The following is a 14,479-nucleotide window of genomic DNA, read 5'->3' as shown; positions in this document are numbered from 1 at the left end:
AGCAGCCACCTAATCTATTTTTCTTGATGGTAGGTGCTATAGCAAGATTAGCTGATGCAGACCTTGCTATGTTGTATAGTTTTGTTATTCCTTTCTGAGGTAGAAAGCACCAGCATTGTCGATGGAGCCATGAACCACGCATTGCGACTTGCACATGCTTCTTGATTGAAAGCAAGTGAAGGTTGTGAAGAGCTGTCTTGGTAGGAAAGAGCCAGGTACCTTCATAGCTAACCGAGCTACAGGTTGAATGAGAGAGGTGGTCAGGTTAAGAAATTGGGTTACTGGTTGAGGGAGGTGAACTCTAATCATGCAGCAGCCACAATCTTTGTCAGTGTGAAGTCTCAAGCAAACACCAAATTAAACTGTGCTCAACTCTCTTGTAGCTTGCCACAGAGCAATGAGGCTTAACTTAGACACAATGTGTAAAGTATTTTTGCAGCACTTCAAACAGTAATAAAGTGAAAATACCACACAAGGTAAATGCCACACCAATTTAGAACAACCATTGTAACCATATATTTAGCCCCTAATGCAGGGTAAGCATATATTTAGCCCCTAGAGAGAGAGTACTGCATTACACATTTTCAGGCCTAACAGGCCTACTAAAATAATATTACATGCAAGGCCCTTAAAACAGAATACAGTCCCAACTATAAAACAAAAGTTCTAGCCATGAGAGTACTTAAAAAGACACTGAATTGTGGGAGGGATTCTCCCCCCCCCCCCAACCTAGTGTGGGGACCCATAAATGACCTAGACAGAAAGAGTATGTCATGCTGAACACTGTTTTGGTAGTCCCATTGTCCTATGACCACTACGCGGTGAGATTTGGGCAAAAATGTGTTGTAAAAGGAATGCCACACAAAGCATTATGGGGCGAGTTTCTGAGTGCAGCGAATATTGTAGTATCTTGACTGTAATGCTCACAATAGCTCCTAGAGGGCACCACAGTAAAAATAGCATTTGTAAGAAACATGGTCATGTAACCATATAGTCAACCCCTAGAGAGCATAATCACCTGATAAGAGAATTTCAGAATGTAATGTAGTGTAACCATATATTTAGCCCCTAGAGGGTGTAGTGCCTTACACATTTTCAAGCCTAGCAGGCCTACTGTAATAATATTACAAACAAGGCCCTTAAAATACAAAGTACTCTCAGCTGTAAAACAAAAATTCCAGCCATGGGAACTTAAAAAGACACTGAATGGTACGAGAGGTTACTATTTTGGGGTCTCCAACCTCATGTGGGGACCCATAGATGACCTGACAGAACCTGTGCGGAATGGTTTGGTGGTGGTCCCATTGTCCTAGGACCAGCACAGGCTGAGTTATGGACCAAAATGTTTTGTAAAAGGAATGCCCCACAAAGAATTATGGGGCGAGCTTCCCAAGTGCAATAAATATTGTAGTATTTCTCTGTTTTTTCTGTTTCAAATGTGCCATTTTGTATACTTTTAAACTACTAAACTTGTACATAAGTGGTACTCATGTAAAGCGCTCCTCTAATCGTGTTGGTGCTATATGAAACTTCATTATGGAGCGTGAAGCGGAGAGACAAAAGAAAAAAGTATTGCGCCACACTAAGGTATATGGCTGTTTGTGCAATAATCCATGTAACAGGATCAGTCTCCAAGGCTGTAACAAAGCAGCCTCAAAGCGGAACAAACGTAAAGCATTTACCTACAAAATTAAGGGAATTTGGAAAGGCAGGCCAGGGAATGAATGAAAGTGATGGGCATAAGATGAACGTGGTGAAAGCCCACAGAAGTAGATTAACATCATGTGGAAGACAGGGCATGCGAGCTGCCTGGGCGCGACCTAAAATGGAGTGCATTTAATAAATAAATCAAGACCACAACAATACAGATCCAATCAGTAGCATCTTAGACATGCAATTTAAAAGAATTCAGTGAAAATAGCAGGAGCTATTGTTACCTAGTCGCGCTAGACTGGGACAAAGTCACAAGTTCAGGCCGACCACAATGGAGCATGGGCTGGCAACAAGTTCCAATTTAGACTCCCTGAACATGAGTACCTAAAATCCTGATTGCAAATAGATGCAAAGTCCTGTGTCGCTGATGTATCACGCAGCAGAGGCAGTGTGAAGTCCAGGCGATAAGATGCATTGCGCACTGACAGTTTGGGGGAGCAGCAAAGTTCAATGTGATGTCCTTGGTAGACATGTGTCACTCAGCCGTGTTTCAGGTGGGCTGCGTTGGGCAAGGCAATGTCCTTGCGTGGAGGTGCATCATACAGCAGCAGGTCTGATGGGCTGCTGTAGGTGATACCAAGAACTTGCACCTCGGAAGTCCGTGCAGCAGAGCCGATGCATCAGTTCTGAAGGCGATGCTTCGGACAGCAAAGGCAATGCACTAGTTATGCGGGAGATGCACCACACTGCAGAGAGGATGCACCGGTTGTGATTGCTCCACATATGGGCTAGCAGAACACCTTCACGCCAACCTCCAAGGGTCCAGGACTGGGATGGCTCCACTTGCAAGGGCAATACTTATAAATAGCAGAGTCCAGGTACTGGGTTCAAGGTTGTAGGAAGAGTGTTATGTCTCTGAAGCTTCTAATTAGGATACTACCCAGCTAGCCTTTGGAGTCACCCTGGGGTCCTGAGTTCAGAGATGCAGGTCCAGTCCTTCTCACCCAGGCAGGCGGGGAGCAGGCCAGCAAGGCAGCAGTCCTGCAGAGCAGCAATCCTTCTTCCTGGCAGAGTATCCACAGGTCTAGAATTGTGATGAAGAGTTGTGGGCTTATGGTCCATAATGTATACATGCTGTCCACTTTGAAGTTGAGGAACCTTCTAGAGGTTAAATCACCCTGATGTGCCAGGTATCCCCTTCCTCCCTGCCCTGGCCCCAGCATGTCTGAGGTCACAAAAAACCAGTGTCAAACCCTTTGTGAGAGTGTTCAGGCAGAGCCTTGGTGATGTGCAAGTATGGTAGGTGACAACTCCTCCCCCTCATTAACTCAGAGTGGCCTATCCTGTCAACACACCAGTACACAGAGACCAACATCCAGCTACACCTAATCATGTGACCCAGGACCAGGCTGCTAAAAGTGATATTTTTCAGAATTGTGTTTAAAAATCTGACATGCCATTAAAGAAGGCTTTTAATTACAATTATTTAGACACCAAACTCGACCTGTCTACCAGGTCCCAATTGGAAGCTATAGCTTATTATATGTAACAAGAGAGGAAGGCCTTGCAGGAGTGAAAATTAAATATATGGGTTTTTCACTACCAGGACATGTAAAACTTAAAAAGTACATGTCCTACTTTTTAAATACACCCCACCCTGCCTTCTGGCTGTTCAGAGCATACATAGATGTGTGTTTTATGTATTAAAAAAGGAGGCTTGGGCCTGGCAAAAGTTTATTTTGACACGTCGAAATGGCAGTTTAAAACTGCACTCAGGCTACAGTGGCAGGCTTGAGACATGTTTAAAAAGGCTACTTAAGTGGGTGGCATAATAAGTGTTGCAGGCCCACTAGTAGCGGTTTATTTACAGGTCCTAGGTACAGGCAGTACCACTGTTCTACTTCCAAGTAAATTAAATCAAACTGTTAGATGTAATTACCATATTTAATGGAAAGAACACAAGCTATTTAGCACTGGTTAGTAGTGGTAAAGTGATCAGGGTCCTAAAGTCAACAGGCTCCCTGGGATGAGTGAGCTTTCCGCGGTGTTGGTGCAAATCTGTAAATCTGCAAAACAAAGACTAAACATGTTCTCTCTTGCAATCAAGTTATAGAACCCTTGGTAAAACTTCAAATCGCTACCCTCCACCCAACCACCCAACAACCCAGTGCCTTGCAAAAGGAATCTGCACAATCTACCCAGGACTGATGGACCAGCTTCCCTAAACTTTTGCCTGTACTTTTCTGGGGTGAGACCATATTTCCTGACAAGGGTTTCCTTCATGGGAGAATACCTTATCCTTCCCCCCTTTTCTAGGGACAGCAGGGTATCCCTTCCCTCATTAGGGATATGCTTCCAGAGGCTAGCCACCCAATCGTCCTCCGGGCATCTGCGAAGCTAAGTCATAAGCTTCAAACCTTTTGTCAATGGCGTTCTCCACAAAATGTCAGGCACTAGACCTGTATGAATTTGGATGATCTTGTCCCCAGAGGGCACTTTAGCTACGTTGCCACCATCACTGCTGGACTCTGCCTATTTGGCCTTGATGCCCAGCTCCTCAGTGTGCCTCTCATGGGCCTACTGCTCTAAAGTAATACTTTCTTCCATGGGCAGTTTTTTCCTTGCTAACGCTCTCTCAAGCCTTCTTTTGCTCTGCCTCCACAAACAGTTTATTTTCCTCCATTTTAGACTGGGCAGTCTGCAGCCTAAACTCCCTTTCGGCTTTACTGCCAGCCAGCTCCTCTGGGGACATGCCTTGAGATGGCACACTGCTCTCTGGTCTGGCAGGGAGCTCCCTCTCAGGAGGCAAGTCCTCCCCCTTAGATGACTGCTGCATCTTAGAACCGAAATCTGGTCCCTACTCTGGCCCCTCCACGCCATCCTCTCCGTCCTCGTCATCTGTTGTGACTGGCAACTGGTGGGCCTCTGCTCATATCCTCAGAACCTTTTGGAGCTCTGCCTTCCTGGTGTATCTTTTAGCAGATATCCCCCTCTCCTTCAGCTCAGCCACAGTGTGGGGCTTGAGGAGCTCAAATTCCACTCATCCAGGTGAAGCCACAGACACAAACAGTAAGGTCGAGTATGGTTGAATTTGGAAAAAGCTAAAAAGCTAAAAGGCTACTCAAGGAGAGATTTAAAACTCAAATTAGTATCAGATTATTTATCTGGGATTTTCAGTATTACACAAAAACACTCCACAAACACAAGTCCTACTCCTCACTTCTGATTCCAAATGTAAAAAATAGGGTTACCGGTTGAGGGGGTGAAATGATATGCAATTTCTGCTGCATTCTGTTAATTTAGTGTCTATCCTATTTCATGGGTCCATGCTCCTGTATGATGTCCCTTAATGCAAGACCTGAAGACCTTTAATAAAGGTATTAGAAAACATATTCAAGCACAATTGTGTAAACCATTTCATTCGAAATGCGTGGTGTATGTTCCACCCACGTGTCAGTTTTAGAATAGAAAAAACTCTTAGCGCTATCTCTCTCTGTAAGACATTGGATTACTAGTTGAGGGAGGGTGAAACCCTGCTCAGGCAGAAACCACTGTCCTTGTCATAGTGGAGTCACAGTCAAACCCTAAAATTAACCTGTGCTCAACCCTCACGTAGCTTGGCACAGAGAAGTCAGGCTTAACATAGAGGCAATGCGTATGAGTATTTATGCAGGACTTTGAACAGTAATAAAGTGAAAACACAATACAAGAAAAACCCCACACCAGTTTAGAAAAATAAAGTACATTTTAATAAATAAATCAAGACCAACACGACAAAAATCCAAACAATAGCACCGGATATATGCAATTCTAAAGATTTCAGTGAAAGTAACGCCAGAAAGCACAAAACAACAGCAGTAGTTTATCTGGTTTTGCTAGACGTAGACAAAGTCACAAGATTAGTCTGGCTGTGATAGAGCACATGCCAGCTATAGAGAACCACCTAGGCCCAAGTGTTCTGGAGTCCCATGTTGAGGATGCGTTTCCCACCACAGGCGATGTGAGGTAAAGGCGCGGAGATGCTTCACGCAGTAATGGTTCTGAGGAGCTGCAAAGTGCAAGGTGATGTCCTTGTGTGAAGATGCATAGTGCTGAGGTGGTTCCGATCAGCTGCACTGGGCGAGGCAATATTTTTGCTTGGAGATGTGTCACACAGCGGCAGTGCCAACGGGCTTCCTTGGGTGAGATGATGTCCTTGCGCGTGAATGCTTCACACACATGAAGTCCTTGCATGAGGCGGTCCATGCAGCATAGGCGATGCATCCATTCCGAAGATGATCTGTCGAGCAACAGAGGCGATGCACTGGTTCTGCTGGATCCACATATAGGGTTGTATAGCACCTTTATGTATACTTTTGGGATGGCACCAGGAGTCAGATATGGCATATTCCAGGTGCTGGGTTCAAGGTTGTTGTAAGCCTGTAATGCCCCTGAGGCTTCTGATCAGGAGGCCACCCAAATAGCCCTTGGAGTCACTCTGGAGTCCTGGGTTCAGAGTTGCAGGTTCAGTCCTTCTTAACCAGGTAAGTTAGCAGCAGGCCAGCAGCCTTTCAGAGCAGCCATCCAGCAGAGTGGCAGTCTTTCAGCAGCACAGCAGTCCTTCTTCCTGGTGGAGTCCAAAGGTCCAGAAGTGTACTAAAAAACTGGGTTGAACATTTATACCTGTTGCCCACTTTGAAGTGGAGGAAGCTTCTAGAGGTTTTCACCCCAAGGTGTCAGACACCCCCTTTTTCTCTGTACCTGGCCCCAGGTTGTCTAGGCTCACAAAAACCACTGTCAAACCCTTTGTGAGACTGCTTGGGCATAGTCTTTGCGATGTGCATACGTAGTAGGTGACAAACCTAAACCTCCCCCCCTCCCCCCCCAACTTCATCAACTCGGAGTGGCCCATCCAGCCATAACCTGCCTTCCCTTTGTATCACTGTCTGGGAGGAAATCAAAAGACTAACTGCCAGCTGCACTTAGTCATGTGACCCAATGTGAGGCTGCAGGAACCAAATGGTTAGGATAAGAAAATGCCAACTTTATAAAACTGCCATTTTCAGAATTGTAATATTAAAAATTTGACTTTACCATTAAAGAGTGCTTACAATTCTGTAGACACCAAGCTTGACCTGTCCAACCACTCCCAATTGGAAGCTACAGGTCAATGAATATAATAAGGTAACTCCAGTGTTATCTTATAGGAGATGTAGGCATTGTAGTAGTGAAAAACAAATTTGAGTACCAGGACATGTAAAACTTAAAATTATGTCTTACTTTTTAAATACACTGCACCCTGCCCTCTGGCTGTTCAGGGCCTTCCCCTCAGGGTGTCTTAGATGGATTGAAATAGGTAGGTTGGTGTCTGGCAAAAGGTTTATTTTGCCTGGTTGAAATGACAGTTTAAAACTGCACACACTGGCCTCTGTGGCACTCCTGAGACATGTTTAAAAAGGCTGTTTAAGTGGTGGCACAGTAGCTGCTGTGGCCCCACTAGTAGCATTTCATTTACATGTCCTGGGTACATGCAGTACCACTTTACTAGGGTCTTACAAGTAAATTAAATGTGCCAATTGTGTGTAAGCCATTTTCACCATGTTTAAAGGTGGGAGCACAAACACTTTAGCACTGGTTGGCAGTAGTAAAGTGCAGAGTCCTAAAAGACTACAGAAACGTGTTCTGAAAACAGGAAGGTGAGCTCAAAACCTTTGGGGACGTTTCCTTCAAGTGCAGGCATCTCCAGTGTCCCTCTGAGAAGTCGATCTGCCCATGAAGGACCCCCTGGGTGTCTTGACTGAAGTTCTGTGCTTTGTGTTTCAAAGCCTGGTAAGGGGTGTTGGCAGAGGATACTCTAACGCTGGAAGATAGAGAATTTCTCATTGCTACTAGGGTGTTGACCCTAAATTCCTGCTAGAGAAATCTTGGCAGAGTGGCTGAATATTCTCTGTCCCATGTTTATACTAAAGACAGGAGTTGGTTATTTCAGTATTCCAGCTCTGAGAGAAGTTCTGGACAGTTCAGGCACTTCTTCCCTTTTGCTTATACCACTCAGACTGCCCCAGTCAAGGTCTTTGTCTACACTAGATGAGTTACTCTGTGCCTGTGCTGGTGTAGCTCTTCCTGGGAAGTGTCAGAACATGGCTTCTTCCTGGAAAGTCCTGAGGTTAACGAGGGCTGTAATTCACACATGCTGATTGGGTTCTCCCTCCAGTCTTCAACTTGGGTACTGTGTGAAAGTAACAAGGACATTATGGTTCCCAGTATGTCTCTGGCCACCTGTGTCATGCTTGCTCCATACATGCATCCTCTCCAGAAACTAAACAATATACATGTACAACATCCATCTCCCACCTGGATGAGCAAAGGACCTAGTTGCAGGGGACTGGCAGACCACTTTGAAAAAGGTGGGAGAGGATAGTAGGTGAAACTTGCTGGCATGGACAGGTTAAAGGCCAGTTATGCCATTATCGTACATGGAGTTCTGTAATCCCTATATAAATGTCTGTCTCTTATTTATAGTGGGCTACATTTGACCACCCAGTTGCATATTATAAAGAAAAGGCATCCCAACCCTACTATAATAAGTTATTACAATCGACTTCTGAGGTCACAATGCATGCTGCCAGAGCTAGCAGTCGAGGTGAAAGGCAGGTCAGGTCATGAAGCATACAGAACATCCCTTGTCATTGCAAGCTAAAAATATACAGCAGATGAAAGAAAAGCAGGGAGAATCCGTTTATTTTTTCCCACACATTAGCTAGGGAAAAGCTGGAATCTTTCTGCATGTTTCTACACATTCCGAGCTCCTGCAGCTTTTTTTTGTTTTTAAACTGACCAGTAGTTAACTGCTTCTAATATCTGTTTGCAACAAATATTTTACCAAGTTTTTGATGTGGTTAATATTGCACTAGATGTTTATTCTTGTTTGCAAACATGCACACTCTCTCACATCAAAGAGCTACGCACTAAGGTTTTAAGTGGTTTGTGGGAAAGGTGATGGCGTGACCATCTATTATATGGGATAAAGTACCTCCTGGCATACATGGTAAGGATATTGTAAGTCACCTTAAAGTTCCATAACCTCATAAAGGAACTCAGCCTTCTGCCTTGTACCTCTATATGGCTATGGAGCTCCTCGGTGGCTTGTAGTATCCTTGTAATGTATGGCAGGGGTTACTTTATCCTAAACATAAATGGTATCACTGTCACCACAGTCACTCCTCTTTAGCCCGCCGAGCTGACGGTAGTCATGCTCGACAAAGAGGTGTGTGGCGTTTCTTCTAAACCACAGAGCCCTGCTCTGGGTCTCAAGCTACAGCTTATTGAATTCGAGGAATTCGAGAAACTCCAGAGCCATGCAAGACACTTTTCTCCGTCCCAACATCACCTCTTGCGGAAACGTTCTGGTACTGCCCCCTTTCAAATTAAAGCAACGCGGGCACTCAGCACCGGATAACATCTACCCACTTAAAGCATTAGTGAAGGGGAAATGTTTACATCACCTAAAAGCAGTCTCATTCCTCCTTTCGCTTTTGCTTTTGCTTTCAGAGAGCGGTTTCCACGGGCCACCTGCCTCCGTTGACAGACGCCCACAGCTAGTGGTTACACGTTAACTCTGTGGATGCGAGCGCTGTATTTTTAACTCTCTGGCTGTGAGCGCCGTGTGTAACAGTAATGTTATGGTTGGCGTGCAGTGGCTCTGGGCAGCGTCGCGCCTGTCATGCCGAGCTGTGCAGTGTGTTCTCCCAGGTAGGTGCTGGATTAAACAGGTCTGTCTGCGGCTCCAGATGGACTGCGGGGCACCGCTCAGCGCCGAGCTGTGCTGGGATTGGAGTTGCCAAGGCCTTATCTGGAGCCACCCCCAGTGACACATCGAGTGCCAGGACTGAAGTTTGACTTTCACTCCTCTCCAAGGGCTTGCAGAGCACCTTAAAGGAACAAAGATGGAGACGCTCAGAGTGCAGATGCCATGCTCCTTCCAAAGCTTCTGTCTGTGAGTAGCGCTGCCCTTCAGAAGGACAGCTCGAGGAACTGTGTGTGCCACTGACTCGTCACAATTGTGTTTGCTGCATGATGTTTTGGAAGGTGGAGCCGAAGGGTTTATTTTGCAGATTTCACTCGCACCTCTCACACTAAAATTACTTAGATAGGAAATGAATTGTAAAATGCAAACTCAGACATTTTACTTCTGTGACGGTTTAATTAACGGTGTGTGATATGGGGCTCCTTAAACCCACAGCCATACTTAGTGGCGTGGTGTCAGTGCAGCAGATGCAGTGGCACCAGAGCCCATGGATTTGTGGGGCCCCTGCATCACAATTGTGACTGGTTTTTACTATCGAACTGGGGAGTGGGTGCGTTTTGCATACTGGCACCGGAGCCTGTGGTCCCCTTTCTTAAGGAGACATTGAACTGGAGTGAAGTCTGGCCATCTGTGCAAGTTGAAAATAACGTAACATGTTTTGCCTTGCAAAATGAGAGTAAATGTACAGTAGTGCATGGATTTATTTTAATTAAAACGTTGACAGGGCAGCTAATCTCACTGGTTTAAGTAAGGTGCGCGATTGGTGTAGCGGGGCAGTTGAAGGTAAACAAAATATGAATATGCAGTTTTCAGTATGTGACTGGCAGGGAAAATGTTGATGCGAGCCTAGTATTCGTCCACCTCAGTTTGGTATATTTGGTGCGTGGCACAGTAGTAGATCTCAAGTAATAGCCCAAATATAATTTTTAGTTAAAAAAAAAATCAACTTCTTCTCTTCAACGCTTCAAAACTTGTATCTACCCTTTTCACGCCTGGAGGCACATCGACGTTTATAAACTGAAGCATGGAAGCTGCAAACCTACCATTCAGAGCATGCTACAGTCCATGATTAGATACGCGATGCACTCATTTTCTCGTTAATGTTACATTTTGCTTCTCCAGTGGCCCTCTACCTGGCTGCAGAACCACCCATAATGTCTTACAGTAAATGTTTCAAATGTAAAAATAATGGATTGCAACTGCATCTTTGTACTGCGGTTCGCTGCCTATTGCAAGTTTATTGTGAAACAGAATGTGCAGAAACTGCATTTGTACACCTTCTTATTGTAAACCTCCAGCAGAAGTACAAAACATTGGATGGTATTTTGTTAGTCGTGACCCCTTCAGGAGCTGAAATAAATTGGTGCCTTTTCTTCAGAGACTGGCCATCATTCTTTTTGAGTGATTGCTCAGATAAGCTGTTTTGTAATAAATTGGTTAATGGCAAGTTTACACTTGTGATTTAGACAAGGGGTGACCAACATAGGTCCAAGAGGCCCTGATTCCAGTCGCGGCTCGCAGGTGTTAAAGGGGGCGGGTCGGCACGTGGGGGTGTGGCGGAGATAAAAATATTATTAAATTGTAAAAAAAACAAAAACAAAAAAAAAAACACTTACCTGAACGCTGCTCCGCGCCGCGCCCTGCTCCTCTGCTGGCTGCAGGCAGGCACAGGCTCGCAGCCTGCCCTACGGTCAGTCCTGACCCTGCTCAGAGCAGCGTCAGGATTGGCTGGGAGCACCCAGCCAGGACGCTCCCAGGCAGCCTGGGAAGGCCCTCTCCAGCCCAGCAACTGTAGCAATCTACTCTGCACAACTCCACTCTACACCACTGTACTCTGTGCCACTCTGCACTCTACGCAACTGCACTATATGCCCCTGCACTCTACTTCAATCCACTGGACGCCACTCTAATCTACTCTGCACCACTGCACTCTTTGCCACTGCACTCTACACCACTTTACACCATTATACCGTATGCCTCTCTATGCAGCATCACTCTACCCTGCACCATTCCACTCTACACCACTTCACTTTACTCTGAAACAGTCTACTCTGTGCCACTCTGCTCCACTCCACTCTGTGCCTCTGCACTCTATGCCTCTCTAGTCTTAACAACTCCTATCTACGCCAATGCACTCTAAACAACTGCACTCTATCACTGCACTCTGTGCCACTGCTCTCTACATCGCTGGACTCTACACCACTGCTCTCTACTCCACTGTACACCACTGCACTCTGACTCTACTCTGCAACACTGCACTCTCCGCCACTGAACTCTACGCCAATCTACTCTGCACTACTCCACTTTGTGCCACTGATCTCTATTCCACTGTCCTCTATGGTGCTATACTGTACTCTGTACCACTCTGCGATGCACCAGGGGTGTTGTAAACCCCCCATTTTACCAGCTACAGTAGGCAGACAAAGGCTCCTAATAAATGTAAAACAATAGGAGGATGAGTGGATGGATGGATAAGTGAATTGGTGGATGGATGGGTGAGTGAAAGGGTGGATGGACAGATACATGGATGAATGAGTGAAAGGATGGATGTAAGGATGGATGACGGAAAAGGGAGGATGGCTGGGTGAAGAAAGGGTTAAAGGATGGATGAGTGAAAGGGTGGATGGATAGAAGCATTGATGAATGAGTGAATTGTCTGTAAGGATGGATGAGTGAAAGGGAGGATCAATGGATAGATTAGTGAAAAGGCGAATGGATGGATGATGAGGGAAAGGATGGATGGAGAGAGTGACAAATTGGATGGATGAGTGAAAGAAAAAGTAGATGAATGGCTGGTTTAAAGGGTAGACTGATGGATGAGTGAAAGGGTGAATGAGTGGATTGCTGAGTGGTTGGATGGATGGAGTGAAAGACTGGATGGATGAGTGAAAGGGTGATTGGATGGATGCAGATAGGATGGATGTAAGAATAGATGAGTGAAATAATTGATGGATGAGTGAAAAGAAGAGTACATGGCTGGCTGGATGAAATGATGTGTGGATAAGGGAACAGGTGAATGGATGGACAGATGAGTGAAAGGATGGATGAGTGAGTGAAAGGATGGATGGCTGACTGAAAGGATAAATTGGTGGATTGATGAGTGGTTGGATGGGTCAAACGGTGGGTAGATAAGTGAAAGAATGGATGGCTGAGTGAAAGGATGGATGGATGAGTGAAAAGGAGGATGGATAAGTGAAAAGGAGGATCGATGGAGTGAAGGGGTGGATGGATGGAGCGAAAGGATGGATGGATGGTTGAAAGGATTGGGAATGACTGAGTAAAAGAGTGGATGGATATGTTTGATGGATAGGTTTGAAAATGAATGAGCGGGTGGATAGGTGGAATGGTGACAGACTAAATGTTGGATGAATGTCTGAATGGATGACAGAATGTATATGTGAAATGGTGGATATATGCGGGTGGATGAAAGGATGTATGGATAGATTTTTGGATGAAGAGACATGGAAGAGACAAGCAAGCTCTTTTGAGGAGGGTTGCAATGACTTCCTTCGCTTGCTTGATGCTATAACAGCTTGGTTCAAAGTGGGCAGTATTTTATTTTTCTTGCTACTCCCTTGCTCTGCACCACTTTGTCACTCCACTCTTCTCTGCACTCGATACCCCCGACCCTGCGCCACTACGCTCTGCACTACTGCACTCCACTATTCACCACTATAATCTACAGTCCTTCATTCTATGACTTTGCATTGCACACTGGTGTATTCAATGCCACTGCACTAAAGTCCATTGCCATCATTGCCACTGCGCTCTACAACACTCCATTCCAGTGCACTGCCACTCAAGTGTATGCCACTCTGCACAACCTCGCACTATGCTATTCCAATACACAACATTCTGCCATTCCACCCTGACAGTTCACTCCACTCCCCTCTATGCCACTAACTTTTAGGTATGCTGACCAACAGCCACGCTGGTGTACACCATGGCTAAAACATATTGACAAAGCCAATAGCTCTTGCATAGGTGAAACCAATTTGTTTTGCCAGTGCTTGTTACTGTTGATTTCCCTGCTATGAAAACAAACATTTCCTGAAGCAAGCTCAAATCCATGCATTCTCCCATGCATTACAAAACACTTATACAGGGTGTCTTTACATGTTAAAAAAATGCCCCAGTTTACAAACATGGGCCACTTTTTATCATTCAAATTAATTATTGGGGGCCACTTTTACTTTGGTGCCCGGGCCATTGTCTGTCCGAGTCTGACCCTGATGCCATTCCAGTGTAACCAACGTGATGTGGGTGCTCCTGTAACAGAAACTGTGTGTGAGGGAAGAGAGTTGGGTTACATCAAGTAACATAAAATCCCATCTCTGTTGCACTACAATGTTTTCCTAATCTCCAGGCATTATGTTTTTTAGAAGGTTTTTCTTGGTATTACTCCCGCTTTGATCTCGTCGAGTAGCACAAGTTGTTTAAAAGAAGCAATCCAGTGCACCTGAAGTGTGTGTTAGCAGGAACCCATAGTTTTGTAGCAGCGTTTTTTCTATAACTGTGTTTAGCGTTTGGTGCATTACAGCCCAGGGGACACCGAGTACAAGGAATTCACAGTATCAGCAGTTATGCAGCAGCACAGCACGAATAACTCTACAGAAAACCTGGCCCTAAAATGAACAGGCATGCAACGATGTATTTTTTTACCTTTTACTTTGTTTTTTTTGCATTTTGCCAAGTCAAGACTCTTGCAAAAGCCACCACTGAAAGGCTCCACTTATTCTTTGTCTCAGCTTAATCATGAGGAGTTTTTGTTTTGGGCTGGAGAGCATTCAGTTGCTTGTGAAATTGTGTTTGCAGATAGGAAGAAAAGGGGTATTTTCACAGCACTACATGTACGAGCCCCTCCACACCCAATATATCCTTGACCAAGGGGCTCAAATGCTCTTACTCATGTACACTTCTGTAATCCATCAACCCCGCCTGCCCTCCCTCCCCCCCTCCCCTCCCCACCCCACCCCACCCCACCAAAGGTTCTGGTGCAGCACAAGAGCTCCTTAGCCATACATGTCCAGGGGCATAACG

At 45.3% G+C, this 14,479-nt stretch overlaps 1 protein-coding gene and 1 long non-coding RNA gene across 8 annotated transcripts in view; one reads left to right on the top strand and one right to left on the bottom strand.

Moving 5' to 3' along the window:
* Positions 1 to 14,479, top strand: part of MITF (melanocyte inducing transcription factor) — a 654,150-nt gene that overhangs the window by 369,278 nt on the left and 270,393 nt on the right. The window contains exon 1 of one of the 7 annotated variants that reach the window (XM_069206730.1): positions 9,491 to 9,628. The exons of the other annotated variants lie outside the window; for them this stretch is intronic. Within the exon in view, the coding sequence (XP_069062831.1) occupies positions 9,579 to 9,628 (50 nt within the window). The 5' untranslated portion in view covers positions 9,491 to 9,578. Of the gene's footprint in view, positions 1 to 9,490; positions 9,629 to 14,479 lie in introns of those variants that run through there. 7 annotated transcript variants of the gene reach the window in all.
* LOC138259175 (uncharacterized) overlaps positions 1 to 14,479 on the bottom strand; it is a 124,570-nt gene that overhangs the window by 97,295 nt on the left and 12,796 nt on the right. The gene's annotated exons all lie outside the window — the stretch shown is intronic.

This window comes from Pleurodeles waltl, chromosome 9 (genome assembly GCF_031143425.1).
Source record: "Pleurodeles waltl isolate 20211129_DDA chromosome 9, aPleWal1.hap1.20221129, whole genome shotgun sequence".
NCBI classification, from domain to species: Eukaryota; Metazoa; Chordata; class Amphibia; order Caudata; family Salamandridae; genus Pleurodeles; species Pleurodeles waltl.
The sequence above is the reverse complement of the archived record's forward strand: the minus strand, read 5'-3'. Positions and strand labels throughout refer to the sequence as shown.